Source organism: Salvelinus alpinus, chromosome 3 (genome assembly GCF_045679555.1).
Source record: "Salvelinus alpinus chromosome 3, SLU_Salpinus.1, whole genome shotgun sequence".
Taxonomy (NCBI): domain Eukaryota; kingdom Metazoa; phylum Chordata; class Actinopteri; order Salmoniformes; family Salmonidae; genus Salvelinus; species Salvelinus alpinus.
In genome coordinates this window covers 82784395-82804369 of record NC_092088.1, presented here as the reverse complement: position 1 = coordinate 82804369, position 19975 = coordinate 82784395, and the positions used below count along the sequence as shown (strand labels likewise).

Below are 19975 nucleotides of genomic sequence, written 5' to 3'. Positions count from 1 at the left end.
ACCACTGAGCTGGGTAATGTGACCATTAGGATAGCTGGAATGTGCAATGTGACCATTAGGACCACTGAACTGGGTAATGTGACCAGTAGGACCACTGGGCTGGGTAATATGACCAGTAGGACCACTGAGCTGGGAAATGTGACCATTAGGACCACTGAGCTGGGTAATGTGACCATTAGGATAGCTGGAATGTGCAATGTGACCATTAGGACCACTGAACTGGGTAATGTGACCATTAGGACCACTGAGCTGGGTAATGTGACCAGTAGAACCGCTGGGCTGGGTAATGTGACCAGTAGAACCGCTGGGCTGGGTAATGTGACCATTAGGACCACTGAGCTGGGTAATGTGACCAGTAGAACCGCTGGGCTGGGTAATGTGACCAGTAGAACCGCGGGGCTGGGTAATGTGACCATTAGGACAACTGGGCTGGGTAATGTGACCAGTAGGACCGCTGGGCTGGGTAATGTGACCAGTAGAACCGCTGGGCTGGGTAATGTGACCTTTAGGACCACTGAGCTGGGTAATGTGATCTTTCGGACCACTGAGCTGGGTAATGTGACCTTTAGGACCACTGAGCTGGGTAATGTGACCTTTAGGACCACTGAGGTGGGTAATGTGACCTTTAGGACCACTGAACTGGGTAATGTGACCTTTAGGACCACTGAGCTGGGTAATGTGACCTTTAGGACCACTGAGCTGGGTAATGTGACCATTAGGACCGTTGGGCTGAGTAATGTGACCATTAGGACCGCTGGGCTGGGTAATGTGACCAGTAGGACCACTGAGCTGGGTAATGTGACCAGTAGGACCGCTGAGCTGGGTAATGTGACCATTAGGACCACGGGTCTAGGTAATGTGACCAGTAGGACCACTGAGCTGGGTAATGTGACCATTAGGACCACGGGTCTAGGTAATGTGACCAGTAGGACCACTGAGCTGGGTAATGTGACCAGTAGGACCACTGAGCTGGGAAATGTGACCAGTAGGACCACTGAGCTGGGTAATGTGACCAGTAGGACCACTGAGCTGGGAAATGTGACCAGTAGGACCACTGAGCTGGGTAATGTGACCAGTAGGACCGCTGGGCTGGGTAATGTGACCAGTAGGACCACTGAGCTGGGAAATGTGACCAGTAGGACCGCTGGGCTGGGTAATATGACCATTAGGACCACTGGGCTGGGAAATGTGACCATTAGGACTGCTGGGCTGGGTAATGTGACCATTAGGACCACGGGTCTAGGTAATGTGACCAGTAGGACCACTGAGCTGGGTAATGTGACCAGTAGGACCGCTGGGCTGGGTAATATGACCATTAGGACCACTGGGCTGGGAAATGTGACCATTAGGACTGCTGGGCTGGGTAATGTGACCATTAGGACTGCTGGGCTGGGTAATGTGACCATTAGGACTGCTGGGCTGGGTAATGTGACCATTAGGACTGTTGGGGGCTGGGTAATGTGACCATTAGGACTGTTGGGCTGGGAAATGTGCCCATTAGGACTGCTGGGCTGGGTAATGTGACCATTAGGACTGCTGGGCTGGGAAATGTGCCCATTAGGACTGCTGGGCTAGGTAATGTGACCATTAGGACTGCTGGGCTGGGTAATGTGCCCATTAGGACTGCTGGCCTGGGAAATGTGACCAGTAGGACCACTGGGCTGGGAAATGTGCCCATTAGGACTGCTGGGCTGGGTAATATGACCATTTGGACTGCTGGGCTGGGAATGTGCCCATTGGGACCACTGGGCTGAGTAATGTGCCCAATAGGACTGCTGGGTTGGGTAATGTGACCATTAGGACCACTGAGCTGGGTAATGTGACCAGTAGGACTGCTGGGCTGGGTAATGTGACCATTAGGACCACTGAGCTGGGTAATGTGACCAGTAGGACTGCTGGGCTGGGTGATGTGACCAGTAGGACCGCTGGGCTGGGTAATGTGACCATTAGGACCGCTGGGCTGGGTAATGTGACCATTAGAACCACTGAGCTGGGTAATCAGACCAGTAGGACTGCTGGGCTGGGTAATGCGAACATTAGGACCGCTGGGCTGGGTAATGTGACCATTAGGACCGCTGGGCTGGGTAATGTGCCCATTAGGACCACTGAGCTGGGTAATGTGACCAGTAGGACTGCTGGGTTGGGTTATGCGAACATTAGGACCACTGGGGTGAGTAATGTGACCAGTAGGACCGCTGGGCTGGGTAATGTGACCATTAGGACCACTGGGCTGGGTAATGTGACCATTAGGACTGCTGGGCTGGGTAATGCGAACATTAGGACCACTGAGCTGGGTAATGTGACCAAAGGACCAGTGAGACTGATCACAGAGTGAAACAGGCCGGTCCAAGACAAACACGCCTGCTTTCCCACAAGACGTTGCAAACATATAGCTTACAGTGGCCCTGTGCATCCAGAAGGATGTTATCCAGTTTCAGGTCTCTGGAGAGACAGCCAAAGTAAACGCAGGACACGATGGACGCCCCCCCCCCCGCACTCCCCACAGAGCTGGCCGCTGTCCTCTCTGAAAGCTAGGCGGCCAATCCCGCCTCCCCAAGTGTGCGATTACACAAGCCCTGAAGGCACCAGAGAAGCCAAACATGCTCTGCTTTTCCCACATGAAGTGTAATGTCTCAAAGGCCTCGCACCTCTCTCTCCCCAGCCCACACAGCACAGCCACTGTGGTTCTCTGAACTCAGACTGAAATAACTCCTCACAGCCTTACTCAGCCTTTCTCCCTACTCTGCTAATCACTGAACACCACTGCACTACCTCACCAGAGACCGACAGATTGAGAGAGAGAACGGGAGGAGGAGGAGGAGGAAGAGGAGGAAAAGGAGGACTAGGAGGAGGATGAGCAGGAGTAGGATGAAAAGGAGGAGAAGGAAAAGGAGGAGGATTGGGAGGAAGAGGAGGAGGATGACAAGGACTAGGAGGATGACAAGGAGTAGGAGGAAGAAGAGGAGGAGTAGGAGGAGGAGGAGGATTAGGAGGAGAAGGAGGAGGAGGCTTAGGAGGATGAGGAGGAGGAAGAGGATCAGGAGGAGGAGGCTTAGGAGGAGGTGGAGGAGGAAGAGGAGGGGTAGAAGGATGACAAGGAGGAGGCGGAGGAAGATGAGGAAGAGGAGGATTAGGAGTAGGAGGAAGCGGAGATGAAGTAGGAGGGGGATTAGGAAGAAGAGGAGGAGGAGTATGAGGAGGAAGATGAGGAGGAGGCAGAAGAGGAGGAGGAAGAGAAGGAGGAGTAGAAGGAGAATTAGGAGGAAGAAGAAGAGGAGAAGAATGACAAGGAGGAGGAGGGGGATGAGGAGGATGACAAGGAGTAGGAGGAGGAAGAGGAGGAGGATGAAAAGGAGGAGGAAGAGTAGGAGGAGGATTAGGAAGAAGAGGAGGAGGAGTAGGAGGAAGATGATGAGGAGGAAGAGAATGAGGAGGAGGAAGAGAAAGAGGAGTAGGAGGAGGATTAGGAGGAAGAAGAAGAGGAGAAGGAGGATGAGGAGGATGACAAGGAGTAGGATGAGGAAGAGGAGGAGGAGGAGGAAAAGGAGGCGGAGGAGGATGACAAGGAGGAGGAGGAGGAGGAGGAGGAAGATGAGGAGGAGGAGGAGGAGGAAAAGGAGGAGGAGGAGAAGTATGACAAGGAGGAGGAGGAGGAGAAGGATGACAAGGAGGTGTAGGAGACAATAAGGTGTCAGAACAGATGAAGCAGAGAAATGAGAAGATGAGATATGAAGAAAATAGAAAGAGGTGGAGAAGGGGAAAAAGAGGAGAGTAAAGAGGGATAGTTAGAGATACAGGCAGATTAGAACAGGTAGGTATACTGTAGGTCACTGACCGCTTTGAGGATGGAGACGGCCTCCTTGCTTAGCCACACTGGGTAGAGGACATCATCGTGGAGAATGGACTCAAACAGGTCATCCTCATTGTCGGCCTCAAAGGGGGGCTGTCCAGCCATCATCTCGTACATAAGCACCCCCAGAGCCCACCAGTCCACAGAGGGGCCGTATTCCAGCTCCTGTAGGATCTAAAACACATAGGGGGACAGGAAACAATGTAACACCATCTCATACACAATCTTCTGTAGGATCTAAAACATACATGGGGACAGGAAACACTGTAACACCATCTAAAACACAATATACTGTAGGATCTAAAGCACACAGGGGGACAGGAAACACTGTAACACCATCTATACTACGGCAGGATCAATATGGTAGTAAAGGGGAACATAATATTATTAGGGATGATATAGTGAGAGAATGAGTGGAAGAAATGAGTACATAAGTTTAATTGATGGATTATGTGAGTGAGTGGATTTTGTGGACAAATGTTATGTTTATTTTTCAATTTAAAACATGGCTGGATGAAAGAGTGAGGGAGAGGGCAGTGTAGAGGGTAAAGAACGAGTACAGTACATGATAATAATACAATACTGCCAAACTGTCTCAGATTAAAGGGTGGGTGAGTACTGCCAGACTGTCCCAGATGAATGGGTGGTTGAGTACTGTCAGACTGTCTCAGATTAATGGGTGGTTGAGTACTGTCAGACTGTCTGAGGTTAATGGGTGGTTGAGTACTGTCAGACTGTCCCAGATGAATGGGTGGTTGAGTACTGTCAGGCTGTCCCAGATGAATGTGTAGTTGAGGGGTGTAAAACTGTCCCAGATGAATGGGTGGTTGAGTACTGTCAGACTGTCCCAGATTAATGGGTGGTTGAGTACTGTCAGAATGTCCCAGATTAATGGGTGGTTGAGTACTGTCAGACTGTCCCAGATTAATGTGTAGTTGAGTAGTGTAAAACTATCCCAGATTAATGGGTGTTTGAGTACTGTCAGGCTGTCCCAGATGAATGGGTGGTTGAGTACTGTCAGACTGTCCCAGATTAATGGGTGGTTGAGTACTGTCAGACTGTCCCAGATTAATGGGTGGTTGAGTACTGTCAGAATGTCCCAGCTTAATGGGTGGTTGAGTACTGTCAGACTGTCCCAGATTAATGTGTAGTTGAGTAGTGTAAAACTGTCCCAGATTAATGGGTGGTTGAGTACTGTCAGACTGTCCCAGATGAATGGGTGGTTGAGTACTGTCAGGCTGTCCCAGATGAATGGGTGGTTGAGTACAGTCAGACTGTCCCAGATGAATGGGTGGTTGAGTAATGTAGGACTGTCCCAGATGAATGGGTGGTTAGGTACTGTCAGACTGTCCCAGATGAATGGGTGGTTGAGTAATGTAGGACTGTCCCAGATGAATGGGTGGTTAGGTACTGTCAGACTGTCCCAGATAAATGTATGGTTGAGTACTGTCAGACTGTCCCAGAATAATGGGTGTTTGAGTACTGTCAGGCTGTCCCAAATTAATGTGTAGTTGAGTACTGTAAAACTATCCCAGATTAATGGGTGGTTGAGTACTGTCAGACTGTCCCAGATTAATGGGTGGTTTAGTACTGTCAGACTGTCCCAGAATAATGGGTGTTTGAGTGCAGTCAGACTGTCCCAGATAAATGTATGGTTGAGTACTGTCAGACTGTCCCAGAATAATGGGTGTTTGAGTACTGTCAGGCTGTCCCAGATTAATGTGTAGTTGAGTACTGTAAAACTATCCCAGATTAATGGGTGTTTGAGTGCAGTCAGACTGTCCCAGATAAATGTATGGTTGAGTACTGTCAGACTGTCACAGAATAATGGGTGGTTTAGTACTGTCAGACTGTCCCAGATGAATGGGTGGTTGAGTAATGTAGGACTGTCCCAGATGAATGGGTGGTTAGGTACTGTCAGACTGTCCCAGATGAATGGGTGGTTGAGTACTGTCAGACTGTCCCAGATGAATGGGTGGTTGAGTACTCTCAGAATGTCCCAGCTGAATGGGTGGTTGAGTACTGTCAGACTGTCCCAGATTAATGGATGGTTGAGTACTCTCAGACTGTACCAGATTAATGGGTGGTTGAGTAATGTCAGACTGTTCCAGATAAATGTGGGTAGAGGGTTACCTCTGGAGCGATGTAGTCTGGGGTTCCACAGAAGGTGGTGGTGGTGACTCCATTGAGGATCCCCTCCTTACACATGCCAAAGTCAGCCAGTTTACAGTGGCCCTGTGCATCCAGCAGAATGTTATCCAGTTTCAGATCTCTGGAGAGACAGAGACAAGGAGACAACATGAGGGCTTAGGGGTAAGAGGGAAGCAGTTACAGAGGTCAGAGGTCAGAGGGAGAGGAGAGAGAAAGATCATGAGGAGAGACAGAAAGAGAGAGAAGATAGAGAGAGGAGGGAGAGAGAGACAGAAAGAGAGAGGAGATAGAGAGAGGAGGGAGAGAGAGACAGAAAGAGAGAGGAGATAGAGAAGGAGTGAGAGAGAGAAAGAGGAGATAGAGAGAGAAGGAGTGAGAGAGACAGAAAGAGAGAGGAGATAGAGAGAGGAGGGAGAGAGAGACAGAAAGAGAGAGGACATAGAGAGAGAAGGAGTGAGAGAGACAGAAAGAGGAGATAGAGAGAGAAGGAGGGAGAGAGAGAGATCTACATAAAGAATGTGGTTGACATGACAAACTATACCAGAAGAGAGACAGAGAGAGGAAGCACAGTAGAATGATCCCACATTTCGTTAAGACCAATTCAAGCATAGAAATGGACACATTTACAGTGATGTATATAAAGCATCTATCAATATGAATATAATATTGATCAATTCAATAGAATATGAGTCACACAGTACAGGTAAGATAAGTAATCACTGTGACATCAATATATTGGGAAAGAGTAAGAGAAAGTCTATGGAAAAGATCATGGAAACTCTCAGTGCTTTTACTCAGTGAACAGGCACAATGGCAAAGGACTTTCCCAGTATGGAGGCCAAGAGCACTGTGAGGAGCTATCAGAACTACGGAGGCTACTGTTGACATATACACACACACACACACACACACACACACACACACACACACACACACACACACACACACACACACACACACACACACACACACACACACACACAGGCACGCACGCACGCACGCACGCGCACACACACACACACAAAGATAGATAGATAGGGGTGATAGGGGGTGCAAAGTTGAAGAGCTGTTCCACAGACACACAGTTGTGTGTCTCTTCATCGCTCCTTTATCACGGGGAGCGAGCGAGGGATGGAGGGTGCTGTTGGACATGGTGGGAGGGGAGGAACAGAAGGGAAGATAAGAGGTCTCTGATGAAAGATGCCAGGGAGAAGCATGAAACCAGTCGGGTCAGGGTTTGATGGTTGATTGCTGAAAATATGTCAACATCTTTTCACAGATGCCATTCAGCCCAAGGTGTTTTCACGAAAACAGCCTCCCGACAAGGGAGGGGGGGGTATTTGTGTGTGCACGCCTGTGCGTGCGAAATTGGCTGTTATACAACTGTTCTGTTTTAGAGGCCTACAGAAGGCACATCCACAATCTCCAATTTCCCATGGGAGTGACATGTGGTAGGTTTAGTTGGGTTCCTTCATTCCTATAAAACGTTGATTTTGTACAGGTAATATCGCTTCAGACTTTCCTGCCAAGGTGCTATGTATGAACATGGCATCTCAACTATGGCCTGATGTTATAACATCTGGTATCTACTGCACATTGCAAGAATTTCAAAAAGTGTTTGGTACTAAGCATGCAAAGAATACGTGCATGAACTCCCTCCATAGGGGTGAACAGGTGGATAATCCTCTCTCTCTTTGTCTCTCTCTCTTTCTCTCTCTCTCTTTCTCTTCCTCTCTCTCTCTATTCCTCTCTTTCTCTCTCCTCACTAGATGAGACTAAACTATGTTGTAAAATACTTTTAAAAAAAATGATGTTTCTGCAAGATACTGTACTGTACTCGTCATTTACATTTACATTACATTTAAGTCATTTAGCAGACGCTCTTATCCAGAGCGACTTACAAATTGGTGCATTCACCTTATGACATCCAGTGGAACAGCCACTTTACAATAGTGCATCTAAATCTTTTAAGGGGGGGGGGGGGGTGAGAAGGATTACTTTATCCTATCCTAGGTATTCCTTAAAGAGGTGGGGTTTCAGGTGTCTCCGGAAGGTGGTGATTGACTCCGCTGTCCTGGCGTCGTGAGGGAGTTTGTTCCACCATTGGGGGGCCAGAGCAGCGAACAGTTTTGACTGGGCTGAGCGGGAACTGTACTTCCTCAGTGGTAGGGAGGCGAGCAGGCCAGAGGTGGATGAACGCAGTGCCCTTGTTTGGGTGAATGGGTGGTTGAGTCACCCATTCAGTCACCCACTGATTCCTAATGTCTAGTGGAAATGGTGTTCAATTGACATTTTAGTACAAAGGCATGTATAGCTTTAAGGTCAAGCTAACCATTCAAACTATTTCAATGTATTTTAGTTGGGGTTCATTTATCTGCGGCGAGAAACATGTATACGACCCAATAACCCAGCAAGTTGAAAATGAGCTATTTGATGTAGTCTGCACAATTGATGATGACGATGATTTGATTGCACAGCACTGTGCATCAGTGGCCTCTCCATGTGTAGCAGCAGGTGCTCAAGAGTGCTAATGGAATGATATTTTAAGAAGTGTATTGAGTATACCCTGTGACGGTTATACTAAGATAACCTACAGTGGGGAGAACAAGTATTTGATACACTGACGATTTTGCAGGTTTTCCTACTTACAAAGCATGTAGAGGTCTGTAATTTTTATCATAGGTACACTTCAACTGTGAGAGAAGGAATCTAAAACAAAAATCCAGAAAATCACATTGTATGATTTTTAAGTAATTAATTGGCATTTTATTGCATGACATAAGTATTTGATACATCAGAAAAGCAGAACTTAATATTTGGTACAGAAACCTTAGTTTGCAATTACAGAGATCATACGTTTCCTGTAGTTCTTGACCAGGTTTGCACACACTGCAGCAGGGATTTTGGCCCACTCCTCCATACAGACCTTCTCCAGATCCTTCAGGTTTCGGGGCTGTCGCTGGGCAAAACGGACTTTCAGCTCCCTCCAAAGATTTTCTATTGGGTTCAGGTCTGGAGACTGGCTAGGCCACTCCAGGACCTTGAGATGCTTCTTACGGAGCCACTCCTTAGTTGCCCTGGCTGTGTGTTTCGGGTCGTTGTCATGCTGGAAGACCCAGCCACGACCCATCTTCAATGCTCTTACTGAGGGAAGGAGGTTGTTGGTCAAGATCTCGCGATACATGGCCCCATCCATCCTCTCCTCAATACGGTGCAGTTGTCCTGTCCCCTTTGCAGAAAAGCATCCCCAAAGAATGATGTTTCCACCTCCATGCTTCACGGTTGGGATGGTGTTCTTGGGGTTGTACTCATCCTTCTTCTTCCTCCAAACACGGCGAGTGGAGTTTAGAGCAAAAAGCTCTATTTTTGTCTCATCAGACCACATGACCTTCTCCCATTCCTCCTCTGGATCATCCAGATGGTCATTGGCAAACTTCAGATGGGCCTGGACATGCGCTGGCTTGAGCAGGGGGACCTTGCGTGCGCTGCAGGATTTTAATCCATGACGGCGTAGTGTGTTACTAATGGTTTTCTTTGAGACTGTGGTCCCAGCTCTCTTCAGGTCATTGACCAGGTCCTGCCGTGTAGTTCTGGGCTGATCCCTCACATTCCTCATGATCATTGATGCCCCACGAGGTGAGATCTTGCATGGAGCCCCAGACCGAGGGTGATTGACCGTCATCTTGAACTTCTTCCATTTTCTAATAATTGTGCCAACAGTTGTTGCCTTCTCACCAAGCTGCTTGCCTATTGTCCTGTAGCCCATCCCAGCCTTGTACAGGTCTACAATTTATCCCTGATGTCCTTACACAGCTCTCTGGTCTTGGCCATTGTGGAGAGGTTGGAGTCTGTTTGATTGAGTGTGTGGACAGGTGTCTTTTATACAGGTAACGAGTTCAAACAGGTGCAGTTAATACAGGTAATGAGTGGAGAACAGGAGGGCTTCTTAAAGAAAAACTAACAGGTCTGTGAGAGCCGGAATTCTTACTGGTTGGTAGGTGATCAAATACTTATGTCATGCAATAAAATGCAAATTAATTACTTAAAAATCATACAATGTGATTTTCTGGATTTTTGTTTTAGATTCCGTGTCTCACAGTTGAAGTGTACCTATGATAACAATGACAGACCTCTACATGCTTTGTAAGTAGGAAAACCTGCAAAATCGGCAGTGTATCAAATACTTGTTCTCCCCACTGTAGGTGCCAATGTTGCTGCTTTAACTGGATTTGTTGTTGTCGTTGTTGAATAAAATAATATATAATATGCCATGTTGCAGACTCTTTTATCTAAAGCGACTTACAGTAGTTTGTTTATACATTTTCAGATGGGTGGCCTTAGTGTTAATCAAACCCACAATCCTGACGTTGCAAGTGCCATGCTCTACCAACTGAGTGAAACTGGCTTAATGTTTTGCACGTAGAAGCAGTCATGCTACCATGTTGATAGTTTTATCAAAGTTCTGGCCCTTGAATCTCTCTTTAATTCCTTGCACAACCCATTTTTCCCTAGAGGGAAGGCCTTTGAGATGGAGTATGGTAGTATGCGCCAGGTTTCTGTCAAGAACTGCAATGCTGCTGGGTTTTTCCCACTCAACAGTTTCCTGTGTGTATCAAGAATGGTCCACCACCTAAAAGACATCCAGCCAACTTGACACAACCGTGGGAAGCATTGGAGTCAACATGGGCCAGCATCCCTGTGGAATGCTTTCGACACCTTGTAGAGTCCATGCACAGATTAATTGAGACTGTTCTGAGGGCAAACGGGGTGGTGTAACTCAATATTAGGAAGGTGTTCTTTACGTTTTGTACACTCAGTGTATAATTTAATGTTAAAAAAAAATAGGGTAAAATGTTTTCAATGTAAACTTAAATGACTAAAATCAGATATTATTAAGTATCTAGAAAATAAAATAACGGAGCAAAGTTATTCTTTGAGACCTAACAAACATTAAAAACTAGACAGTCCCCCCCGCTAACTTTGCCACCGCTGCTTACAAAAATGATAGGGGAAACACTGTAATGATGAATTAAAACATGAATGAGACAAATTAAGTAGAATAAAAGCTGACATTAAAACTACAACAAGAAACTTGGGTTCAAGAACGCTTCAAACAAACAAACTCCAACTAAGATTATTGCAAAACAGATAAAAACTGATATTAAGAGAGGAAGACAGAATTTTATCATAGTTCTATACCACAGGTGGCTGGTGGCACTTTAATTGTGTTTGGCACAGATCCATTCACTCCATTCCAGCAATTATTGTGTGCTGTCCTCCCTTCAACAGCCTCCTGTATATATGATAAATAAACATGAGTTACTATCACCACTGTCAGGACCTTTCCTCAGGATGTTGGCAACATTGAAAATATGTTATATCACACACACACGCTCGCATACATCGAAAAAAGGTTGTATCACCCACACACGCGCACACACACATACAGCAATCAGGCTCAATTGAGAGCATTTCCTGTGTTTCGCGTTAATCTTGTGGAGTGATTTTTCCATTACGTACTCAGCAACCCTAAGTGCTCTGACAGCTAACGTCCCTCCCTCTGCTTCAAATGAGCTCCCCATTTAAAAGACACAAACACACATGCATATGCAAACACACATGCACATACGCATGCACACACACACACACACACACACACACACACACACACACACACACACACACACACACACACACACACACACACACACACACACACACACACACACACACACACACACACACACACAATAATGATCTATTAGGAACCATGTACCAATAGTGAGTAAGTACATTTTCAAGAAGTTCTAAAATGGCGCCGGAGGGAATGGCAGCCATTTTACAGGCTCCTGACTGGTATTTTGTGTATTTTTAGAAAAGAGCTTCTAGACGTCAGAACAGCTATCACTAACCTCGATTTGGACGATCACTTCTTCTTCAATGAGCCGAAGGTGAAAGACAAATTGATTATCCCGGACCAGTCCCTAATGCCCAACAGTCGAAGAAGGAGAAGACGGCACTATAGAGGCCGGTGTGCGGGCACCCTGATGAGCGTCTCTCTGTTCTATTGACAAATGTACAATCGCTAGAGTCTAACTGGACAAGCGCCATTCGTATATATCCTACAGTATCAACAGGACATTAAAAACTGTAATACTCTATGCTTCTCAGAGTCATGGCTGATTAAAACTTCTTGTGAATAGGGGGGCGCTGTTTTCACTTTGGAAAAAATCGTGCCCAAATTAAATGGCCTCGTACTCTGTTCTAGATCATACAATATGCATATTATTATTACTATTGGATAGAAAACACTCTGAAGTTTCTAAAACTGTTTGAATTATATCTGTGAGTAAAACAGAACTCATTTGGCAGCAAACTTCCAAACAGGAAGTGAAAAATCTGAAAACGAGGCTCTGTGTCAGGGCCTGCCTATTCAACTGGCTTTTATTTATCGATATGTATGCACTTCATACGCCTTCCACTAGATGTCAACAGACAGTAGAAGGTTGAATGGGGTGTCTAGCTTGATGTGAGGCCGAATAAGAGCTTTTGGAGTGGCAGGTCCGGTATTTTGTCAGTTTTCGGCGGCGCGCGGGGGAACTCGACATTGTCTTCTGAAGAGCGTTCGGTATACACGGCGAATTGCTCCGGCTCTGATTTTATTTGATACATATGAGAAAAACATCATAAAGTAGGATTTTTCAACCGAGTTTGATCAGTTTATTCAACGTTTATTGGGAATTTTGGAATTTTTCGTTCCATGCGTCAAGAGATGATGGGCATGTTCGCGCCACATGGCTAGCCAAAGTTGCTAATTCGACAGAAGAAATGGACATTCTAAAACCAAACAACGAATTATTCTGGACCTAGGACTCCTTGCACAACATTCTGATGGAAGAACAGCAAAAGTAAGACAACATTTATGATGTTATTTCGTATTTCTGTGTAATATGTTGACTCCAACACCGCGGAGAATAGGTGAGCGCTGTCTCACAATAACGCATGCTGTATGTTGTGGTAAAGGTATTTAAAAAAATCTAACACAGCGGTTGCATTAAGAACCAGTGTATCTTTCACTTGCCATACAACATGTATTTTTATGTAAAGTTTATGATGAGTTCTTTGGTCAGATTAGGTGAGTGTCCAAAATATCTCCGGACATTCTGGTGAATTGTTGCTACGTATTCACAATGTATAACCACGATTTGCAGCTCTAAATATGCACATTTTTGAACAAAACATAAATGTATTGTATAACATGATGTCATAAGACTGTCATCTGACGAAGTTGTTCAAGGTTAGTGATTAATTTTATCTCTATTTTGTCGGTTTTGTGAAAGCTATTTTGGCGGGGAGTAAATGGCGTTATGTGTTTGGCTATTGCAGTGAGCTAATATAATTCTATATTGTGTTTTCGCTGTAAAACACTTAAAAATCGGAAATATTGGCTGGATTCACAAGATGTTCATCTTTCATTTGCTGTACACCATGTATTTTTCATAAATGTTTTATGATGAGTATTTATGTATTTCACGTTGCTCTCTGTAATTATTCTGGCTGCTTTGGTGCTATTTGTGATGGTGGCTGCAATGTAAAACCAGGATTTGTAGCTATAAATATGCACATTTTCGAACAAAACATAAATGTATTGTATAACATGTTATAAGACTGTCATCTGATGAAGTTGTTCAAGGTTAGTGATTAATTTTATCTCTATTTGTGGGTTTTGTGAAAGCTACCTATGCGGTGGAAACATGGTGAAAATATGCCGTTGTGTGTTTGGCTATTGTGGTTAGCTAATATAAATACATATTGTGTTTTCGCTGTAAAACATTTAAAAAATCGGAAATGATGGCTGGATTCACAAGATGTTTATCTTTCATTTGCTGTACTGGACTTGTGATTTCATGAAATTATATTATATGATATCCCTGTCCCGTTAGGCTAGGCTATGCTAGTCAGCTTTTTTGATAAGGAGGATCCCTGATCCGGGAGAGAGAAGCGGTAGAGGTTAAAGACATGGATAATACACTGTACATCTGCATCGGCAGGACAGAAGGGCAGAGTCCGGTAAAATTGGGGGGGGTTCTGCTCGCCTGAGTTACAATACCTATTGATGAGCTGTAGAACATACTATTTACCAAGAGTGTTATCATCTGTATTTTCCGTAGCTGTCTATTTACTATCACAAATCAATGTTGGCACTTAGACTGCACTCAACGCGCTGTGTAGGGCCATAAGCACACAAGAAAATACTCATCCAGGAGGTGATGCTCCTACTGGCCAGTGATTTTAATGCAGCAAAAATGAAATCCGTTTTACCTCATTTCCACAAGCATGTCACCAGTGCAAATAGAGGGATAACAACTCTAGATCACCTCTACTCCACACACAGAAGCATACAAAGCTCTCTCCCGCCATCCATTTGGCAAATCTGACCATAACTCTATCCTCCTGATTCCTGCTTACAAGCAAAAACTCAAAAAGGAAGTATCAATGACCCGCTCAATTTGGAAGCAGTCCGATGAAGTGGACGTTAAGCTACAGGACTGCTCCGGGATTCATTCGATGGCATTGAGGATTCACCACATCAATCACCGGCTTCATTAATAAGTGCATCGATGACGTTGTCCCCACAGTGACCATACGTACATATCCCAACCAGAAGCCATGGATTACTGGAAACATCTGTACAGGAGCAAGACACTGATCCGGAAGCTTATAAGAAATCCGTCTACGCCCTCCGGCAAACCATCAAACAGGCAAAGCATCAATACAGGACTAAGATCGAATCCTACTACACCGGCTCTGATGCTCGTCGGAGAGCTGCCCAGCTACCCAGCTCAGCCGAGAGCTGCCCAGTGACGCGAGATTACCAAATGAGCTAAATTCCTTCTATGCTCGCTTCGAGGCAAGCGACACTGAACCATGCATAAGAGCACCAGTTGTTCTAAAGGACTGTGTGATCAAACTCTCCGTAGCCGATATGAGTAAGACCTTTAAACAGGTTTAAAAAATTATATATTTTTTTATTTCACCTTTATTTAACCAGGTAGGTCAGTTGAGAACAAGTTCTCATTTACAACTGTGACCTGACCAAGATAAAGCAAAGCAGTGCGACAAAAACAATAACACAGAGTCTGGAGTGAACGAAGGGCTATATCTGTTCTTAGTTCAACATTTTTTGAATGGGGTTTGCTTATTTAAGATGGTGAGGAAAGCGCTTTTAAAGAATAACCAGGCATCCTCTACTGACGGGATGAGGTCAATATCCTTCCAGGATACCCAGGCCAGGTTGATTAGAAAGGCCTGCTCGCTGAAGTGTTTTAGGGAGCGTTTGACAGTGATGATGGGTGTTCGTTTGACCGCGGACCCATTACGGATGCAGGCAATGAGGCATTGATCGCTGAGATCCTGGTTGAAGACAGCAGAGGTGTATTTAGAGGGCAGGCTGGTCAGGATGATATCTATGAGGGTGCCCGTGTTTACGTATTTAGGGTTGTACCAGGTAGGTTCATTGATAATTTGTGTGAGATTGAGGGCATCTAGCTTAGATTGTAGGACGGCCGGGGTGTTAATCATATCCCAGTTTAGGTCACCTAACAGTACGAACTCTGAAGATAAATGGGGGGCAATCAATTCACATATGGTGTCCAGGGCACAGCTGGGGGCTGAGGTGGATCTATAACAAGCGGCAACAGTGAGGGACTTATTTTTGGAAAGGTGGATTTTTGAAAGTAGAAGCTCAAACCGTTTGGGCACAGACCTAGATAGCATGACAGAATTCTGCCGACTATCTCTGCATTAGATTGCAACTTCGCCCCCTTTGGCAGTTCTATCTTGGCGGAAAATGTTGTAGTTGGGGATGGAAATGTCCGAAATGTTGCCTTCCTAAGCCAGGATTCAGACACGGCATGGACATCAGAGTTGGCGTAGTGTGCTAAAGCAGTGAATAAAACAAACTTAGGGAGTAGGCTTCTAATGTTAACATGCATGAAACCAAGGCTTTTACGGTTCCAGAAGTCAACAAATGAGAGCGCCTGGGGAATAGGTGTGGTACTGGGGTATCCATGGCCTGGGTTAACCTCTACATCACCAGAGGAACAGAGGAGGAGTTTGATAATGGTACAGCTAAAGGCTATAAAACTGGTCGTCTAATGCGTTGGGAACAGAGAATAAAAGGAGCAGATTTCTAGGCGTGGTAGAATAGACTCACCGCATAATGTACAGACAAGGGTATGGTAGGATGTGAGTACAGTGGAGTTAAACCTGGTCGTTGAGTGACGATGAGAGAGGTTTCGTCTCTGGAGGCACCAGTTAAGCCAGGTGAGGTCTCTGCATGTGTGCGGGGTGGGATAAAAGAGCTATCTATGGCATGTTAAGCAGGACTGAGGGATCTATAGTGAAATAAAACAATAAGAACTAGCCGAGACAGCAGTAGACAAGGCATATTGACATTAGAGAGAGGCATAAAGCAATCACAGGTGTTGATCGGGAGAGCTAAGACAACAACGGGTAACAGGCGGTGAATGGGCAGAGCGGGTCAGTTAGGTACACACAGAACCTGAGTTCGAGGCTGAGGCTGATAGATAAACAAAATGAGGTACCGAGTTATTGAAACAGTCCATGGGGTATCAGCTGTGTAGCCGAGTGGTCATAGGGTCCAATGAGCAGCAATAGGTGAGTCAGGGAGCTGTTCGGTAGTCACTACTACGCTAGGCGAGCAGGAGACACGGCGGGCCGGGGATAGTAGATGGGTCTTCAGCGACATAGCAATGGAAAAGCCTGTTGTGACCACATTGGGAGATTACAACGGCAGACCAGTCGTAATGGATCGGCGGTGCTCCGTGTCGACAAAAAGGGTCCAGGACAATTGGCAAAAGAAGTATTGTAGCCCTAGAATTAGCTGGTATATGGGCCTAGCTCGAGGCTAACTGGTGCTTGCTTTGGGACAGAGGCATTAGCTAACAGTAACCACTCGGTAGCAGCTAGCTAGCTGCGATGATCCAGTGTAATGATTCAGAGCGGCAGGAATGTGGTAGAGAGAGGCAGTCCGATGTGCTCTGGGTTGATACCGCGCTGTGCAGACTGGCAGGTATTGTCCGAGCTAAAGCTGGCTAGAGTCCAAGCTAAAGGTGAAGACCGCTAGCCGTGGCTAACAAAGACTAGTAGCTAGTTAGCTGGCTAGCTCCTGATGGAGGTTCCAGTTATAAGGACTAAAAATAGCAGATCCGTACCACATTGGGTGAGGCGGGTTTAAGGAAAGTATATTTAGTTTGTAGATAGAAAGTGAGATTAAAATATATACGAAAAAATGTGCTATTTACACGGGATAAGACCATCACGTGTCCGACTGCTACGCAATCTTGGAAACTAAAAAAACCTTCACAAGGCTGCAGGGCCAGATGGATTACCAGGACGCGCAGTTAGAGCATGCACTGACCACATGGCAAGTGTCTTCACTGACGTTCTCAACCTCTGTAATACCTACGTATTTCAAGCAAACCCGCATAAAGTCACTGTGCCAAAGAATGCCAAGATGACCTGTCTAAATGACTCCTGCCCAGTAGCACTCACTTCTGTAACCATGAAATGCTTTGAAAGGCAGGTTATAGCAGGTTATCCTGATTGACTAGTCACTTTTATCCCTACCCACATGTACATGCAGTATTATCTCAATTACCTCAACAACCTCGTACCCCTGCACATTGACTCGGTACTGGTACTCCTTGAATATAGCCTTGTTATTGTTTTTTTTGTTGTGTTACTATTTCCTCTTTTATTTAGCAAATATTTGTCTTCCTTTTTAACTGCATTGTTGGGAATGGGCTCCTAAGTAAGAATTTCACTGTAAAGTCTACACCTGTTGAATTCAGCGCATGTGACCAATAAAACGTCATTTGATTTGTAAAAGAGACATTATGAGAATAGCTTTGAACACAGGAGACACGACTCTGCCGTGCCCTGATTGTATTACTGCTGATGATATCTGGAAACGTGCATGTACACCCTGGCCCATACTGTTGCTAGTCCCAATTCTGACTTGTGCTCTGATATCTGCTTCACTGATTTCTGCTCTTGTAAAAGCCTGGGTTTTCTGCACGTTAACACTAGAAGCTTATTACCTAAAATGTATCAATTGAAAGTGTAGGTTCACAGCTCCAATCCAGATGTGTTGGTCATTACTGAGGTATGACACCAAACACTCAGAAAAGGCTACTCTCCTCGATGTTATCCTCACAAATAATCCTGATAGGTATTAGTCTGGTGTTTTCTGTAATGACCTTAGTGATCACTGTTTTACAGCCTGTGTTTGTCATAGACGCTTGCTATATAACTTTAATGAGCAAACCTTCCTTCATGAACTGGCTTCTGTAAAATGGTTTAGAATCAGCTTGATCCCCTCTGTCGAAGACGCTTGGACCTTATTTTTTGATATTTTCAGTGGTATTGTTAACAAACATGCCCCCATAAAGAAAATGAGAATTAAAAACAGGTTCAGCCCCTGGTTCAACCGTGATCATGCAGAGTTATGCCACCTCAAGAATTGCATTTGGCGAAAGGCTTGGCACACGCATACTCAGGCTGACTGGCTATCGTTCAGGCGAATGAGAAATAAGTACACTCAGGCTATCCGGAAGGCAAACATTTGTTACTTTAAGGAGCAGTTCTTTCTCTGTGGGTCTAACCCCAAGAAGTTCTGGAAAACGGTTAAAGACCTGGAGAATAAAACCCTCCTCCACAGCTGCCCATGTCCCTTAATGTTGATGATGTGGTTGTTACTGACAAGAAGCACATGGCTGTGCTCTTTAATCACCCCTTCATTAAGTCAAGATTCTTATTTGACTCAGCCATGCCTCCTTGCCCATCCAACATTTCCTCATCTCCCACACATTCTAATGCAACTATCCCTGATACTTCTCCCTATTTTTCCCCTGCCCCGCTACAAATTTCTCCCTGCAGGCAGTCACTGAGTCCGAAGTGCTAAAGGAGCTCCTTAAACTTGACCCCAAAAAACATCTGGGTCAGATGGTTTAGACCCTTTCTTCTTTAAGGTTGCTGCCCCTATCATCACCAAGCCTATCTCCAACCTTTTTAACCTGTCTCTCCTTTCTGGGGAGGTTCCCATTGCTTGGAAGGCAGCCACGGTTCGTCCTTTATTTAAAGGGGGAGATCAAGCTGATCCTAACTGTTATAGGCATATTTCTATTTTGCCCTGTTTATCAAAAGTGTTGCAAAAACTTGTCAATAATCAACTGACTGGCTTTCTTGATGTCTATAGTATTCTCTCGGGTATGCAATCTGGTTTCCGCTCAGGTTATGGATGTGTCACTGCAACCTTAAAGGTCCTCAATGATGTCACCATTGCCCTTGATTCTAAGTAATATTGTGCAGTTATTTTTATTGACTTGGCCAAAGCTTTTGATACGGTAGACCATTCCATTCTTGTGGGCCGGCTAAGGAGTATTGGTGTCTCTGAGGGGTCTTTGTGTAAGGGAGTGCGTAACTGGCGGCAGGGAAGTCAGGCGCAAGAGAGCAAAACTGGGTAATCATAGGAGCAGTATTATTCATAAAATCACCGGAAACCAGAACAACAAACAAATGGGTACAAAACCCGTCGCGCACCAGAGAAAATGTGCACATGCACTTACAATAAATAATTCCGCACAAAGACATGGGGGGAACAGAGGGTTAAATACACAACATGTAATGAGGGAAATTAAGACCAGGTGTGCGGGAAAACAAGACAAAACAAAAGGAAAATGAAAAGTGGATCGATGATTGCTAGAAGACCGCCGAGCGCCGCCCGAACAAGGAGAGGAACCGACTTCGGTGGAAGTCGTGACACTTTGGGCTGGTTGGCAAACTACCTCTCTCAAAGAGTGCAGTGTATAAAGTCAGAAAATCTGCTGTCTCAGCCACTGCCTGTCAGCAAGGAAGTACCCCAAGGCTTGCTTTAAAACAAAGCTTTCT

At 45.4% G+C, this 19975-nt stretch overlaps 1 protein-coding gene across 1 annotated transcript in view; it reads right to left on the bottom strand.

Annotated features, from left to right (window-relative positions):
- LOC139571451 (protein kinase C epsilon type) overlaps positions 1–19975 on the bottom strand; it is a 269011-nt gene that overhangs the window by 7798 nt on the left and 241238 nt on the right. Inside the window, exons 12-13 of the mRNA XM_071394337.1 lie at positions 5984–6122; positions 3836–4024 (exon numbers count right to left, since the gene is read on the bottom strand). Of these exons, the coding sequence (XP_071250438.1) occupies positions 3836–4024; positions 5984–6122 (328 nt within the window). The remainder of the gene's footprint in view (positions 1–3835; positions 4025–5983; positions 6123–19975) is intronic.